Raw genomic sequence first — 15,212 nt, 5'->3', positions numbered from 1 at the left:
ACGATGGACGCCAAGTGATGAGAATAGCCCTTCGGGCCAGGTGAGCTTAAAAGAGAGATGGGTAAACATCAACCCTAATATACACAAAAAACAAAGCCCAAAAAAAAGTTGTTCTTATATACATTAATTTTAATTCAAGGAAAATGCTTTTCCATATTTTAAAAATAAAATGCTCCACTGGGCGCAGCTTGATACGACCGCAGAGGTCCAACCCTGAACAGTTGGGGTAAGTATGGACACAACATTCAAGCTTGATACAGCTCTGAATTTGGATTGTGATTAAATATTTGACACAGCATAGGTTTCTGACACAGAATGAATGTGGTCTAAGAATTTAAAATTTTTTAATTTACCTATTATGGTCCAATATCCAAAATCTAAATACATACACGGTTAGATTCAGCATATCAAAGAACCCCAAGAATTCAATTTTTGTTAAAATCAAACTAAGTTTAATTTTGGACCCTTTGGACCTTAATGTAGACCAATTTGAAAACGGGACCAAAAATTAAGAATCTAAATACATGGTTAGATTCAGCATATCAAAGAACCCCAATATTTCAATTTTTGATGCAATCAAACCTTATCATTATTATTTGCTTTTATATATAAATCAAAAATAACCAACTTGAAATGGAAAATTTTAAAGAAAAAAAAAAGGAAAATAAGGGAAAAAAAATCCCCCCTCCCCAATTTTTTGAACCCCCTTATGATTCATCACCCCCAAACTCAATCCCAGCCTTCCCTTTGTGGTATGGTAGCTTGCAGTACAATTTCAGAGAGATCCATACACTTGAACACAAGTTATTGTCTGGAAACTGTAAAAATGCTTGTTTTTTGGCCCTTAATTCCTAAACGTTTAGGGCAATTACCCCCAAACTCAAACCCAGCTTTCCCTTTGTGATATGGAACCTTGTAGTACAATTTCATAAAGATCCATACACTTACACACAAGTTATTGTCCTGAAACTAGAAAAATGCTTGTTTTTTGCCCCTAATTCCTAAAATTTTGAGGCAATTACCCCCAAAATCAATCCCAGCCTTCCCCTTGTGGTATGGTACCTTGCAGTACAATTTCAGAGAGATCCATACACTTGAACACAAGTTATTGTCTGGAAACTAGAAAAACGCTTATTTTTGGCCCCTTTTTGGCCCCTTATTCCTTAACGTTTAAGGCAATTACCCCTGAACTCGATTCCAGCTTTCCCTTTGTTATATGGAACCTTGTAGTACAATTTCAGAAAGATCCATACACTTACACACAAGTTATTGTCATGAAACTAGAAAAATGCTTGCTTTTTGCCCCTTTTTTTGCCCCTAATTCCTAAATTTTGGAGTCAATTACCCCCAAAATCAATCCCAGCATTCCCTTTGTGATATGGAACCTTGTGGTACAATGTCAGAGAGATCCATACACTTACACACAAGTTATTGTCTGGAAGTTACAAAAATGCTTATTTTTGGCCCCTTTTTGGCCCCTAATTCCTTAACTGTTGGTACCATAACCCCCAAAATCAATCCCAGCCTTCCTTTTATGGTATTGAATCTTATAGTAAAATTTCATAGAGATCCATTCACTTAAACTAAAGTTATTGTGCGAAAACCAATGTGTCTTCAGACGAGGACGAGGACGACGCCAACGTCATACCAATATACGACCGCAAATTTTTTTGCGGTCGTATAAAAAAATTGCTTTGATTAGTTTTTTTCCATATAAACTTTATACATTGCACATGCTTACAGGTGATATGGGGTATATAATGGTCAATGTAGCAGAAACTCCAAGAAAGAAAAAAAAATAAACACAAAGATAATTAGAGGTCAACCTATGGTTTAACAATAGACAAGTGTCTATAGAACTGTCAAGTTCAAAACTGACCTGTCTTAAATAGCTGCACAATTTTCCTTACCTTATATCTGAAAAGAGTCTGTATTTTTATATTTAACATTTCAACAATGAATTCACTAGCATCAGCAAATGGTGAAAATACTCTGAAATAGAAAAATAGAGAATTCCATTAATAACAACAAAAGTGACATGCAAATCTTTTACATGAATGTTGTATACAAAAAACTTGTCTTTTAAATTTTTTATCAATAGATTAATTGAGGACAAGGATGATTTGTCCAAATCAAACCTTTGATTTTGGTCTGGTAAGTTTTCATACTAAACATGTGATGTTCTGGCGTAAATTCCTGGCACAAGTGACCTTTTATTCTGTTCTGTAATATTCATTACTATTTGTATCTAACCAATTAAGATCCTTTAGTGAGCAAGCTCATATACCAAGAGTAATCCTCAATTAAATGGTGAAGAGCTTATTGTGACCTGCTGGCATACCAGTAGTTTATTTTGTGTTACAATTTTAGAAATTAATAATTGTCTTAAAAATAATGAAATCTCTATCTTGGTGACAGGAATTAAAATTGCACTCAAATTACGGTAGCTTCGATCTTGACCTCAGATGTATAGAGCTAAAATCAATAGGGATTGATCTACATCCCTTTAAATATAACCATATATTCAAGTTTGATTCCAATCCCATGCGATTTATCATTAGGACACCCCTTTTCTGCACCTATTTCTGTTTAATTTTAGTAACTATGACCTAGAGGTATTGCCCTTCAGAATCAATAGGGATCTCCTTCACAATTTAAGTAACCATATATGCAATATTTGGTTAAAATTTCTTGTAGTGTTATCGAGAAACTCTTTACCGTCACAAATTTGGTCTAATTTTTGTAACTATGACATTGATCTCAGATGTGATTACCTATAAATTGATAAGGATTATCCTTTCATAATATACATCCAAGTAAAGTTGCTATCTGATCTAATGTATATTATTCAGCATCCAGAAACCTCTTTCCTGCATAAAGTTCATTCTACTTTTAGTAACTTTGACCTCAACCTTTCACTTAGTGACCTTAACATTGACAGGGATCTTCCTCTTGCTATATGTGACCATATATCTAAGCTAGGTTGAAATCTGATATCAAGTAATTAAGTTAGCATCCAGAAGCCAAAATGACTGAACAAGTGGTCAAAAACTACAGTAAATTCAGAAATTATTGCGATGTTTTTATTATTGCGAAAAATGCGTCAGGGTTGTAATCGCAATAATTTAAACTCGCATTTGGGATTTTTTTATATGAATGAAGCGGAATTTTTCTCAGTATCGCAAAAATAATAATCGCATTTTGGTCTAAAATGACAAAATCGCAATAATAAATGCACGCAATAATTTCTGAATTTACAGTATATACTTTGTACAACAATGAAATGACATCTAGTGGTCTTTGACATAAGCTCTTGATTGCCCCAGTCTATAGAGATAACAATATACTGTAAATTCAGAAATTATTGGTTGCATTTATTATTGCGATTTTTAAAGAATGGACAAAAACGCAAGATTACTTATTGCGATTTTGGAAAAAGGAGCATACTGATATAAATACATCAGATATCAGAATGAGAGTTCTTATTATAGTGATACTCACTAAGTCGCATTATTCCCATTAATAAACAATAATGTGTCCATAGTACACAGATGCCCCACTCGCACTATCATTTTCTATGTTCAGTGGACCGTGAAATTGGGGTAAAAACTCTAATTTGGCATTAAAATTAGAAAGATCATATCATTACTATTTGTATCTAATCAAGTTGATTGGACTTCAACTTCATCAAAAGCTACCTTGACCAAAAACTTTAACCTGAAGTGGGACAGATGGACAGACGGACGAACGAACAGACGCAGACCAGAAAACATAATGCCCCTACTACTATCTTAGGTCGGGCATAAAAACTCTCAAAAATTTCTGACTTTACAGTATCTAACATCATTGCAAAATTCTCAAAAAACATGGAAGGAAAAAAAAGAGGAAGATACCAGAGGGAGAATCAAATCTTACTTGTCGAAGAGAGACAGACAAAATTATGGAAAAAAAGACAAAAAGACAAACAACAGTCTATAAAACACTTCATAAAAATAAAGATTGAGCAATGCAAACCTTAACAAAAAGCCAGGGTGGTACCAGGTGCTCCAGAAGAGTAAGTGGATCCTGCTCCATGAATGACATGCCTCTTGTTGCTCATGGTAAGTTCAAATTTTGTTTTCATTTGGTGATGTCTCAGTTGAAAAAAGAAATCGCCAATTGGAAGGTATCTGTGGTCTTTTACGACAGGTAATGTCAACCAACTCATGATGACAGATATTAAACTTTCAAAAGGATGACTTCAACTTTACCACTAGAAACCTTTGGTTCAATAGCTTCCTTGTTAGCAGCAACCCTCTATCAAGAAAATCCTTATAGGAAACACAAGCTATGGAATATTGTATCAACTGGGAGATATGCACTCCATATGCAGATGCTGCTAGAATGTTGCTCAATGATCATTGGCATAAATTCTTGACTTGGGACAGGCAAATATACAGTTGGCTCCAAAATGCTACTTTCCTTAAGTAAAGGAGTTATAGTATATACTCCAATGAGACAGTAACCGAAATAACACTAGAAACAATAAATTGCTTTGCCAAGCGCAGCTGGATACAACCGCAGAGGTCCAACCCTGAACAGTTCGGGCAAAAATGGATGCAATATTCGCGCTTGATACAGGTCTGAACTTGGATTGTAATTAAATATTTGACACATAAAAGATTTCTGACACAGAATAACTGTAGTCAAAGAACTTAGAATTGGTTACTGTAAAAACAGAAATTATTGCGTGCATTTATTATTGTGATTCTGTCATGTTAGACCAAAATGCGACTATTATTTTTGCGATACTGAGAAAAAATCTGGTTCATTCAAATAAAAAAAATCCAAAATGCGAGTTTAAATTATTGCGATCACAATCCTGTCGCAATTTTCGCAATAATAAAAACATCGCAATAATTTCTGAATTTACAGTATATGATTTGAATTTATATTCAATTTTTTGCTTTTGTGCAATACACTTTGCTGTTGCTATTTGACCCCCCCCTCCCCCACAAAAAAAAAAAAAAAAAAATTACCCCCCTTTTTTTTTTGCTTTTGTGCAATACACTATGCTGTTGCGTATAACCCCCCCCCCCCCCCCCCCCCCCCCGACACACACACACCTGTTTTTTGCAAAAAAATATTTGAAGAATTTTTCTTTTCAATTTCTGAAATCTGAAATGAGAAAAAATTGACCCCCAACAATTTCTTTTTACCCCCCTCCCCCTTTTTCCCCCAAAAAAATTCTATTCCTCAAGATATGCTCATAATCTCAATTCAAATTTCCAATGGTTGTTTGCAACCATAATTACCCATTTGAATTTACCATAGTGCTAACTTAATCTATTTTATAACAGAATTTAAAATATGGTGTCAAATCTTTCATATGGATTTTCATTTGCAGATATTTTTACTGGTCTTCCTTTATAAATATGCATTTCTTTAAACATAATTCAAAAGCAGTGTAAGGGAGGTAATCAAAACGTTGTATTTGGATTACCTCCCTTACACTGCTTTTAAATTGTCTTAATTGTTCATAAACCATTACTTTATACATAATTTAAAAGCAGTATAAGGGAGGTAATTCAAATGATGTACATGTATTTGAATTACCTCCCTTACACTGCTTTAAATTATGTTTTGTACTAAATCATTTGTCCATTAACCAGGACACCCTTGTTTTTCCCCCTTTTTTGCCCCTAATTCCTAAACGGTTTGAGCCATAACCCCCCAAAGCAAATCCTAACCATCCCTTTGTGGTATGGAAATTTCTGGTATAATTTCAGAGAGATCCATACACCGTTCCACAAGTTATTGTCTGGGAACTAGAAAAATGCTTATTTTTGGCCCCTAATTCCTTAACTGTTGGTACCATAGCCCCCAAAATCAATCCCAACCTTCTTTTTGCGGTATTGAACCTTATGGTAAAATTTCATAGAGATCCATTCACTTAAACTAAAGTTATTGTGCGAAAACCAATGTGTCTTTGGACGACGACGACGAGGCCAACGTCATACCAATATATGACCGCAAAAATTTGTAGCGGTCGTATAAAAATCCAACAAGAGGTCAACATATGACCTTCAACAAAAAACAAGCTTCTTTAGAATATGGCAAACTCTAAATTACCTAGGACAAATGGAAAAAATTCAAAGATACCATATCAAACTGACTAAATGACCAAAAAAAAGAAGAAAAAAAAGACAACTAAAGACTTAGCAAAGGCACATGAATTTGGAAGAATGAACCTTTCTTTTTTTTGAGATCTCAACCCTCCTATTTCAATCTTATTACCAGTGAAAATGAAAGATACATCAAAGAACTGAGATTTCAACACTCCTATTTCAACCTTGATCAGTGGGATGCTCAAAGATACATCAAAGAACTGAGATCTCAACACTCCTATTTCAACCTTGATCAGTGGGATGCTCAAAGATACATCAAAGAACTGAGATCTCAACACTCCTATTTCAACCTTGATCAGTGGGATGCTCAAAGATACATCAAAGAACAGAGATCTCAACACTCCTATTTCAACCTTGATCAGCGGGATGCTTAAATATACATCAAAGAACTGAGATCTCAACACTCCTATTTCAACCTTGATCAGTGGGATGCTCAAAGATACATCAAAGAACTGAGACCTCAACACTCCTATTTCAACCTTGATCAGTGGGATGCTCAAAGATACATCAAAGAACAGAAATAGACATCATCACAGGAAAAGGAAATATGGTATAATTTATAACAAATTTTATTTTACGTTCATGTGGAGATTTAACTCAAGTCTTTCCATTGTGCAAGATAATTAGATATTATTACCTGTTCAGGACTTCCTGCATTGTCTTTCTAATATTCCATTTATTACATAACTGATTGATTATAGCTGTCGTTTCTTTTGTAATTAAATCATTTTCTTGAAAATTAGAATCAATGATTTCCTTGTCATTCCAAAGTGTTCTGAAAATATCAAAAGAATATCTAATACAACAAAGATATAAATAAGGATATAAACGCTATTGGTTTGGGATGCGACTCAAGATTCTTTTCCCTTGCAGATGAAATTCAAAGTTGGAATTGACCTTTTTCACAGGTGATTTGTCTCCTAAAGTAAAAAAAGTATTGCACAACGAAAATTGATTTTAAAACACAGAGTAAAAGGTTGTAAAATTGCTTGACTGAATTCAAGAAGTTTGAAATCAAGGGAAACTGTTTTTGTGTTTCAATAACAGATATTCATCAATAAAATTTAATATTTCATAGTTTTTGTGTGTGACATTTAAGGCTATAAATCATTTAAATTGAACATTTCATGGCAACCATATTTTTTGAATTTAAAATGTAAACAAAAAATGCATAAATGATAAGCAAACAAAAGAAAGGGAAACCATTTCATTATAATCAATGTACATCAAACATTTTAATGTTGTTTGAATATTGATTTGTTACTTTAAAAATTATTCCTAAACCTTCTAAAGCACAATAAAATCATTACTGAAAAATTATCTAATTATTAACCGTCAATTTATATTTCATACTTGGTATAAAGCTGCATATTTTTTTATCATGGTGAAAAGCATCACTGAAACTGATTTTTAAAAGAAATTACTTAACATGGCCTAATCTAGGATTTTGAAGAAGTACCTTTAATTGAGATAGTGGTCAGCTTCTTAGAGAAGATGATTTCCATTACCATTATGTTTCATTTAAACATATGTACAATGTAATTGTCCATTTGATTTAAAAGTCAAATTAAATTTACGAAGTTAGCCTCATTTGTTTCTACCCTATTCTTATTTATTGCAATAAAAAAGTTCATAAACACTTATTTCAGTATGTCTGTAATGATTTGTTTATTCAAGAAACTGAATTTGACTTCACAATGTCATGATTGTCTTGTTTACAAATAACAACCATCTATTTTGTGTTTTTCTGAAATTTATTGCGAACCAAATGATACTTTTCCACAGATTCACTTGAAGGCTACCTGTCGATTTAAACTTTTGTAAGTTCTTTTGTCCCATTGAATAAATACAATAGCTATTGTCCTCTGTGTAGTTTATTAATAATAATAATAATAATAAATTCTTTATTTAAAGAGGGTAAACGCAGTTAGTTACAATACAGTTACAATATTCACTGGGACCTTTAAATTTATTCTAAGAGAAATCTATCACTCACTGATTAATTTACCTGAGTAAAAAATTATCTTATAAATAGACGAAAATACATGTTTTATACTCAAAAACTGCATGTGATGTTGTGCTTATTCAATATCAATAATATATTTTCAATCTGTTCAATAAAAACACTTATTTAATCATAAAAAGTTGATTTCTGACAAAATTTATATCATTAGTCCTATTGAAATTTGCATTTTTTTGTTTTTGTTTGTTTTGTAATAGAAGGTATAATTTGAGCATCATAATTTTCCAGTCTTTATTTGTCAAACACAAAAAAATTTTTTTTTAAATAGGAACAATGTTGAAAGTTTTGTCAGAAATCAACAGAACCACTGTTTACTTTCAACAGATTGAAAATATATTATTAATATTGAATAAATACAACATCACATTCAGTTTTTGAGTATAAAACATGTACTTTCGTCTATTTAAAAGATTTTTTTTTTCTGTGGAAAAATATCATTTGGTTCGCAATAACATTCAAATATTGTCTCTGGATTAAAAAGACAACCAAATATTTTTATTACTCTAATCTTTTCATGCATCAATCTCATCAAATCTAAAATTGTTTCACTCATGTAGAGGCAATTTCCTGGCTTAAAATGTGAATAGAAATAGTATTTGTTTTTAAATCCCCAATGCTTTGATGACATTGAAAATTCAGCTATGTTAATTTTTCTTCTTTTAAAAATTGATTGCTTTAGTGTCTTAATAACAGCTGTTCTGATGAGCATACTGTAAGCTGGATTTTTTTTAATATTCAATACCATGTAAATTTTCAAGCAACTTTATAAAGATGATTAAATTATCAACTGGAAACCATGACATATATTTTTCTGGCAAATTGACAGTACAACCATACATGAAGAATAGAAAATTAATATCAAAATAAACTTTCCCTGATGAAATGGTGTATATATTATGGTTAAATTATTGAACACCCAGTGATACAGACTTATATCTGTCATTTAAAGACACTAGATACAAGTAAAGGTTTTACTTTTTTGAAAATCAATTCCATAACAAAGGAACATCCAATGTCAGTTTTACAAACAACAAAACAAGCATTTTATTATTCATTATACATGTATAAAAAATTGGTAAATAATTCTTTCAATCCAAAAAGTTTGAAGGCAAACAAATTGACAAATACATAAGCAATGGATGTTTTTCATGCATTATCTCTTTCTTCTATCAATTTTTTTAATATACACTTATTTCGCATAGGATATTACAAAAAAATGTTAGAAATAAGATTTTCATCAAGGAAATTCATGTAAGATAATAGTGTCGCCCGGCGTCTTTTTGTACAAAAGGGAAGGCTTCAAAAGTTATTAGTATGGAGGAAAGTTTTATACGCTGTAAAATTTTCACCGTATATTCATATAAAACGTAAGTCTGAACCAGAGTCTATATATAATATATCAGTGACCGCCGTGGATAGTAAACTTGGAATTGATAGTAAATAGCAATTACACTTTATTTATAGTATGTGTATGTTCATAGTATACAGAAAAACTCGAAAATAATTGAAATTAACAGAAAAAAATAATGGACTTTGGAAAAATGGGGGAGGGCTAAAAAAAATACCATAGTGTCCCCAAGTACCTTGATAACTTTTGATACCTTTCCTGAAATTCTCCAGTCATAAAATATTTTACAAAAATTCATCCTACAACAGTTTACATACTTTCAACCACACTCTAAATGCCCGCGGTTTTGCGGGTGTGTTCTAGTAAATTTTAATGAGACAGGGAGGGAGAAAACTGGACTTTGAACAAGGCATTAGAAAAGTTGCTACTAGTAGAGTAGGAACTGCTTTCCGTCCCTGAGCACCTGAGGTCACACCCCACTATTGTGATGGGATTGGAGTTGGCTCAATCTCGAGTTTTCTGTGTAGTGTTTTGCACACTATTGTTGGTCTTTTTTTCTCGTTGTTTGTCTTTCTTTAACTTGTAGGGTTTTTTCCCTTTTGTATTTTCTTTCCTTTTTTAAAATCATCTAGTTACAGCCTACATTAAATATAAAATGTCTGTTTAAATTTTTAAAAGCCTACTGAAACTTCCATTCCCAACCATTTCACATCAATATTACTACCACTTTGGCGCTTGCACACTTCCTCTCAATCTTACCTCTTATCTAAAGTGTATGTATATTCTATATGTTTACTAAACTGCCCTGCAATCTTTGCAACTTGCTTGATCTGGTAAAAAAAAATAGAGAACTAGCATAAACAGATATATATAAAATTATTTGGATGTAGCAATTTATGCAATACATCAATAAATCTTAAACTTCCATCAGAAGTTCAAATACAGCAATAATATAAATGTGTGTAATTATTTCTAAATTGAAAAGTTTTAAGTAAAACAAGAATGCATGTGTTGTCGTGCTAAGCTCAATCCCAATAGTAATTCAAAGATCGGAACACAGAAAGTAGGTGTCCTACAGATAAAATTTTTTTTGGAATTTTTCCATTATTAAAGAGGCATAACTCTAGAACGGTTAAAGTGACGCCACCAAAATTCACACTTGATCTGTATTTTGTTGTTATAAGCATTGTGTATAAGTTTCATAACATTTGGTTTAGGCAAACTCAAGTTAGAGAATGGAAACCAATTTTGTGATGTACGTACAGACGGACATGGGTAAAACTTAATGCCCCCTCCGCTACGGCGGGGGCATAAAAAGTGTTCAAATGTTACAATTCATCAGTCAAGCTGCTGACCAAAATTAATGCCATTTTATTCAATAGTGCTTTATTGAAGTGTGACAAAAATATTTGTTTTCATTTATTGCGAACCAAATGAAAGTTTTCCACAGAGTCGTCTGCCCTTGACCAGGGTATTTAAACTTTTGTCTATTCTCTTGTCCTATTGAATAAATACAATAGCTATTGTTCTCTGTGTAGTTTTTTCACTGGGACCTTTGAATTTCTTCTAGGAGAAATTTATCACTCATTGATTAATTTGCTTGACCAAAAAATTATCTTCTTTTTGGGGGGAAATTGTTGTATAAACTCGCATAAACTGCATGCAATATTGTATTTAATCAATATCACAATAATATATTTTCAATCTGTTCAATATAAACACTGATTTAATTATAAAAAGTTTATTTCTGACAAAATTTTTAGTATTGTTCCAATGAATTTGCATGTTTTTGTTGTTGTTCAGTTATAGAATACATTTATCAAGACCTTAATTTAAACACAATAATTTTCAAGTTTTTATTTGTCAAACACACAAAAAAAAGCAAATTTTAATAGGGAAAATATAAAAAAATTGTTCAGAAATCAACTTTTAATTTTTGAATCAGTGTTTATATTGAAACTATTAAAAATGAATTATTGATATTGAATAAATACAACACCACATGCAGTTTTTTGAGTCCTTATTTAGTATTTGTACATGTATTTTCATTATTGACAGTTCAATTTTTTGTTCTGGTAAATTAATCAGTGAGTGATAGATTTCTCTTGGAAGAAGTTTAAAGGTCCCATCAAATAAACTACACAGAGAACAATAGCTATTGTATTTATTAGATGGGACAAAAGAACTTACAAAAGTTTAAATCGACAGGTAACTTGCAGGTGAATCTGTGGAAAAGTATCATTGGGTTCGCAATAACATGTTTAAAAATTCAAAGTACAATGTACGGTATATGCAAACAAGATATCGGTGCATTGCAGACACGAAAAGTGCTCCCATGTTACAACTCATTGCTGTCAAGATGCTGACCAAAGATGAAGTTGTTCTGTTCAGTGGTTGCTGAGAAAAGTGTGACAAAAATATTTGTTTGACCATCAGACGGACAAGATGATTGCAACATAGCCTTCACTGTTGAGTAGGGCATGTATTTGTTTTGTCTGATAATGATTGGATAAAAAGCTAAAACTCACAAGGAACAAACTCTAAAGTAATGTTACTAGAATAGATACACCTTAAAGCTATTTGTCCCATAATTACAGGGCTACACAGACATTACTGTAAAATTTGACTTCATAAGAGAAAATGTCTGATGCCACAAAGCAAAAGTGATTGTTGTACAACGTCTAAAGTTCAAGTGTCGTAAATTCTCAGGTTAAGTATCACAGATTCCCAAATAGCAATAATGTATATTGTGATCCTATGACAAACACCTATGACAAACAATAAATAGATCTAGCTAACCACTAATACAAAACTAAAATATGCCAAAATTAAGTCAATGCAACATTTGGATATTTCAAAATTTATTTATTGTCAGTGATGCTTTCAACCAAATATTAGGAATCTCAAAAATTAAATTCCAAACAGTCATTTTGAAACTATAACATTCCACACATGTTGTAGTTTCAAAATTTTCATACCACAAAAATATGATCCATGTCATGGAACCCATTAAAGATTGAATTATAAATCTTGTGAACAGCATACCTATGCCCCGCTTAAATAAATGACATCTTAGGTTTATTCTTTCATAGTCATGGTATGACACTGATATGTGTTTATGCAATGTATGCCACTCTTTACAAAGTTTTGTCTGATGCATTAAAAGAAAGCAAACCTACAGTATAACATGTTATTGGAAATTCAAAGTAATGAATTGAATTTTATTAGTATATTTCACCCTTTGCTTGTCACAACAAGCATGGCAGAGGTAATGTGTGGAAAGTGATTATTGAGAACCAAATGAAACTTTTCGTCAGAGTTATCTCCTATTGGTCAAGCTATTCAAAACTTTACATAAAATGTTTTTATTCAGGTAAATTAATCAATGAGTGATAGATTTCTCAAAGAAGAAATTTTAAGGTCCCAGTGAATAAACTACACAGAGAACAATAGCTATTGTATCATTTAATGGGACAATAGAACTGACAAAAGTTTAAATACCTTGACCAACAAGAGACAACTCTGTGGAAAAGTTTCATTTGGTTCGCAATAGTACTGAAATTCCAGCCAAACTGCAGACTCAAGATACAGTGATTTTCCTGAATATCATAGAAAAACAGGCCCTAATTTCTAAAGACAAACTGTTATGATCAGCAGAGTATTCCAGAATGGTGATAATCCTATTACCTCAAATAAAGATACGAGCACCACCAACATACCAAATATATATGAAATTCATCTAAGTTGGTTTTAAGAACTACTTAAAACCTCATTTTCTGTCTGTTTTTTTTGTATACCTAAACTGACATTTCTTAAAATTCACTTACAAACTTATATACTACCATTACTATAATCAAAATGTTCTTACCTTTGATTTTACTAGTGACACTGGATGAAACAAGGCCTCATACTGATTTACCCAAGATGCAATTCTTTTCAGCCAGGGCTAAAATCAAGTAAAGCAACACAATACATTTTATCATAAATAGCATATATCAATACATTGTATATCCTTCCTCATTCATTTAACATATTAGTTGTGAACTATAATCTTACATTTAATTCATCTAAAGAAAGGAAAATACATATTCTGAAATTCAACATTCTGTTTGGAAAATTATATTGCACTAGTTAAAATTTTCAGCAGAAAAATATCTAACTTATCTCTTATTTTGCCAAATTTCTACAATATTTCCGTAACATGAAAGATTAAGAGGTTGCAAAAAGATATACTCAAATGAACTATTAAAGTTATCTTAAAATACAAAAATAGCATAGGTTTACATGATGTACTGGTACGAAATGTATTTACCATACCTTTTCACTACAGTCATCTGCAGATTGATACCTGGATGTAATGTGAACTGTTACTATGACAACAGCAGTACACAGTGACTTGGGGAAAGTAAAGACATCTGCTTCCCCATGACTGAGTTTGTCTCGTACACATGGTCCACTTGGATAGGTTAGCAAATCCATTAATATTTCCTGATAATAAAACAGAAAGCATTTGAAGTGGAATTTAGTTGAAACTTAATTTTTAATAGGTATTATGAATTTCACTCCAATGTTGCTTTTCCAAAAAAGAGATTCTATTTAGAATTTTCAATTGCCAATTGTTCTCTCTCTCTCTCTCTCTCTCTCTCTCTCTCTCTCTCTCTCTCTCTCTCTCTCTTCTCTCACAAAATCAGCTGCTGGAGAAAGAATTAAATACTTTTCAAATGATCAATTTTCAAGTTTCTCAGAGATGATTCTCATTATCTTTTAAGAATATATATATATTATGTGATGAATAGCAATTATTATTCACTTAAACTATATATAAGGAATTAAACCAATAAAGTGAACTCATACACAAGTCACAAGTATGAAGATAAAGTACAGATGAATCATTGAAAACTCTGTACATGTATATGAATTAAGCCTTATAAAAGTTAATTTCTCATGGGAACTGTCCATAGTTGATCTTCAGTCTGTAGTGTCCATACACATAATTTTTCAATGTTACTAGGTGGTTCTAAAGCCAAATTTTGTTTAAAAAGGAAGATAAGTTATCAAGCTTTTTTTTTAGGCCATGCCTAGTTAATACTGGATGGAGAAGAATTATGGAAATGTACAGTGCAGAGTTCAGTTGTTGATATTTAGACTTATATAGACTTACCATAACAGACTCACCAATCTCAGATGGAAGCTTATTTTCTAATTTTTCTGTGACATATTGATCTAAAATCTATAAATCAAATAAAAGCTTATGTCATTCAGCATTCATTTAATCACCAAAATGAAAAAAAGTCTTATTTAGCATTTGCTGTAAAAGGTTCAATCTGTTTTCAAATCACAAAATGCAGATAAAATACAAGGACCAATCTATGCTCTTTAACTAATGGCCTTTAATTTCCTAGTAACTGCTAATCAGATATTAACTTGGAATGCTGAGAAGTGTTTCAAGTGTACTTCAGTAACTTTCAATGATTGTTAACTTTTTATACATTGTGACTTGGATAAAAATTGTCTGTCTCATTGGCACTCATACCACATCTTCTTATTTATATTTTAATTGTGATTTAAATTGATCAATATCCAAATATATTTTTTTTCTATTTTATCTTTATTGCACTTGTTGTTTGCTGAAAAGGACAGTAATATTTGACATCTGATAGTAAATAATGAATAC

General features: G+C 31.8%; 2 protein-coding genes across 2 annotated transcripts in view; one reads left to right on the top strand and one right to left on the bottom strand.

Annotated features, from left to right (window-relative positions):
* Positions 1 to 15,212, top strand: part of LOC127698854 (aftiphilin-like) — a 538,231-nt gene that overhangs the window by 66,935 nt on the left and 456,084 nt on the right. The gene's annotated exons all lie outside the window — the stretch shown is intronic.
* LOC127698863 (endoplasmic reticulum membrane-associated RNA degradation protein-like) overlaps positions 1 to 15,212 on the bottom strand; it is a 35,520-nt gene that overhangs the window by 8,899 nt on the left and 11,409 nt on the right. The window contains exons 10-15 of the mRNA XM_052202564.1: positions 14,700 to 14,768; positions 13,856 to 14,026; positions 13,407 to 13,484; positions 10,298 to 10,368; positions 6,805 to 6,942; positions 1,911 to 1,992 (exon numbers count right to left, since the gene is read on the bottom strand). Of these exons, the coding sequence (XP_052058524.1) occupies positions 1,911 to 1,992; positions 6,805 to 6,942; positions 10,298 to 10,368; positions 13,407 to 13,484; positions 13,856 to 14,026; positions 14,700 to 14,768 (609 nt within the window). The remainder of the gene's footprint in view (positions 1 to 1,910; positions 1,993 to 6,804; positions 6,943 to 10,297; positions 10,369 to 13,406; positions 13,485 to 13,855; positions 14,027 to 14,699; positions 14,769 to 15,212) is intronic.

This window comes from Mytilus californianus, unplaced genomic scaffold, assembly GCF_021869535.1.
Source record: "Mytilus californianus isolate M0D057914Y unplaced genomic scaffold, xbMytCali1.0.p SCAF_4, whole genome shotgun sequence".
Classification (NCBI taxonomy): domain Eukaryota; kingdom Metazoa; phylum Mollusca; class Bivalvia; order Mytilida; family Mytilidae; genus Mytilus; species Mytilus californianus.
This window is presented reverse-complemented; position numbering and strand designations above follow the sequence as displayed.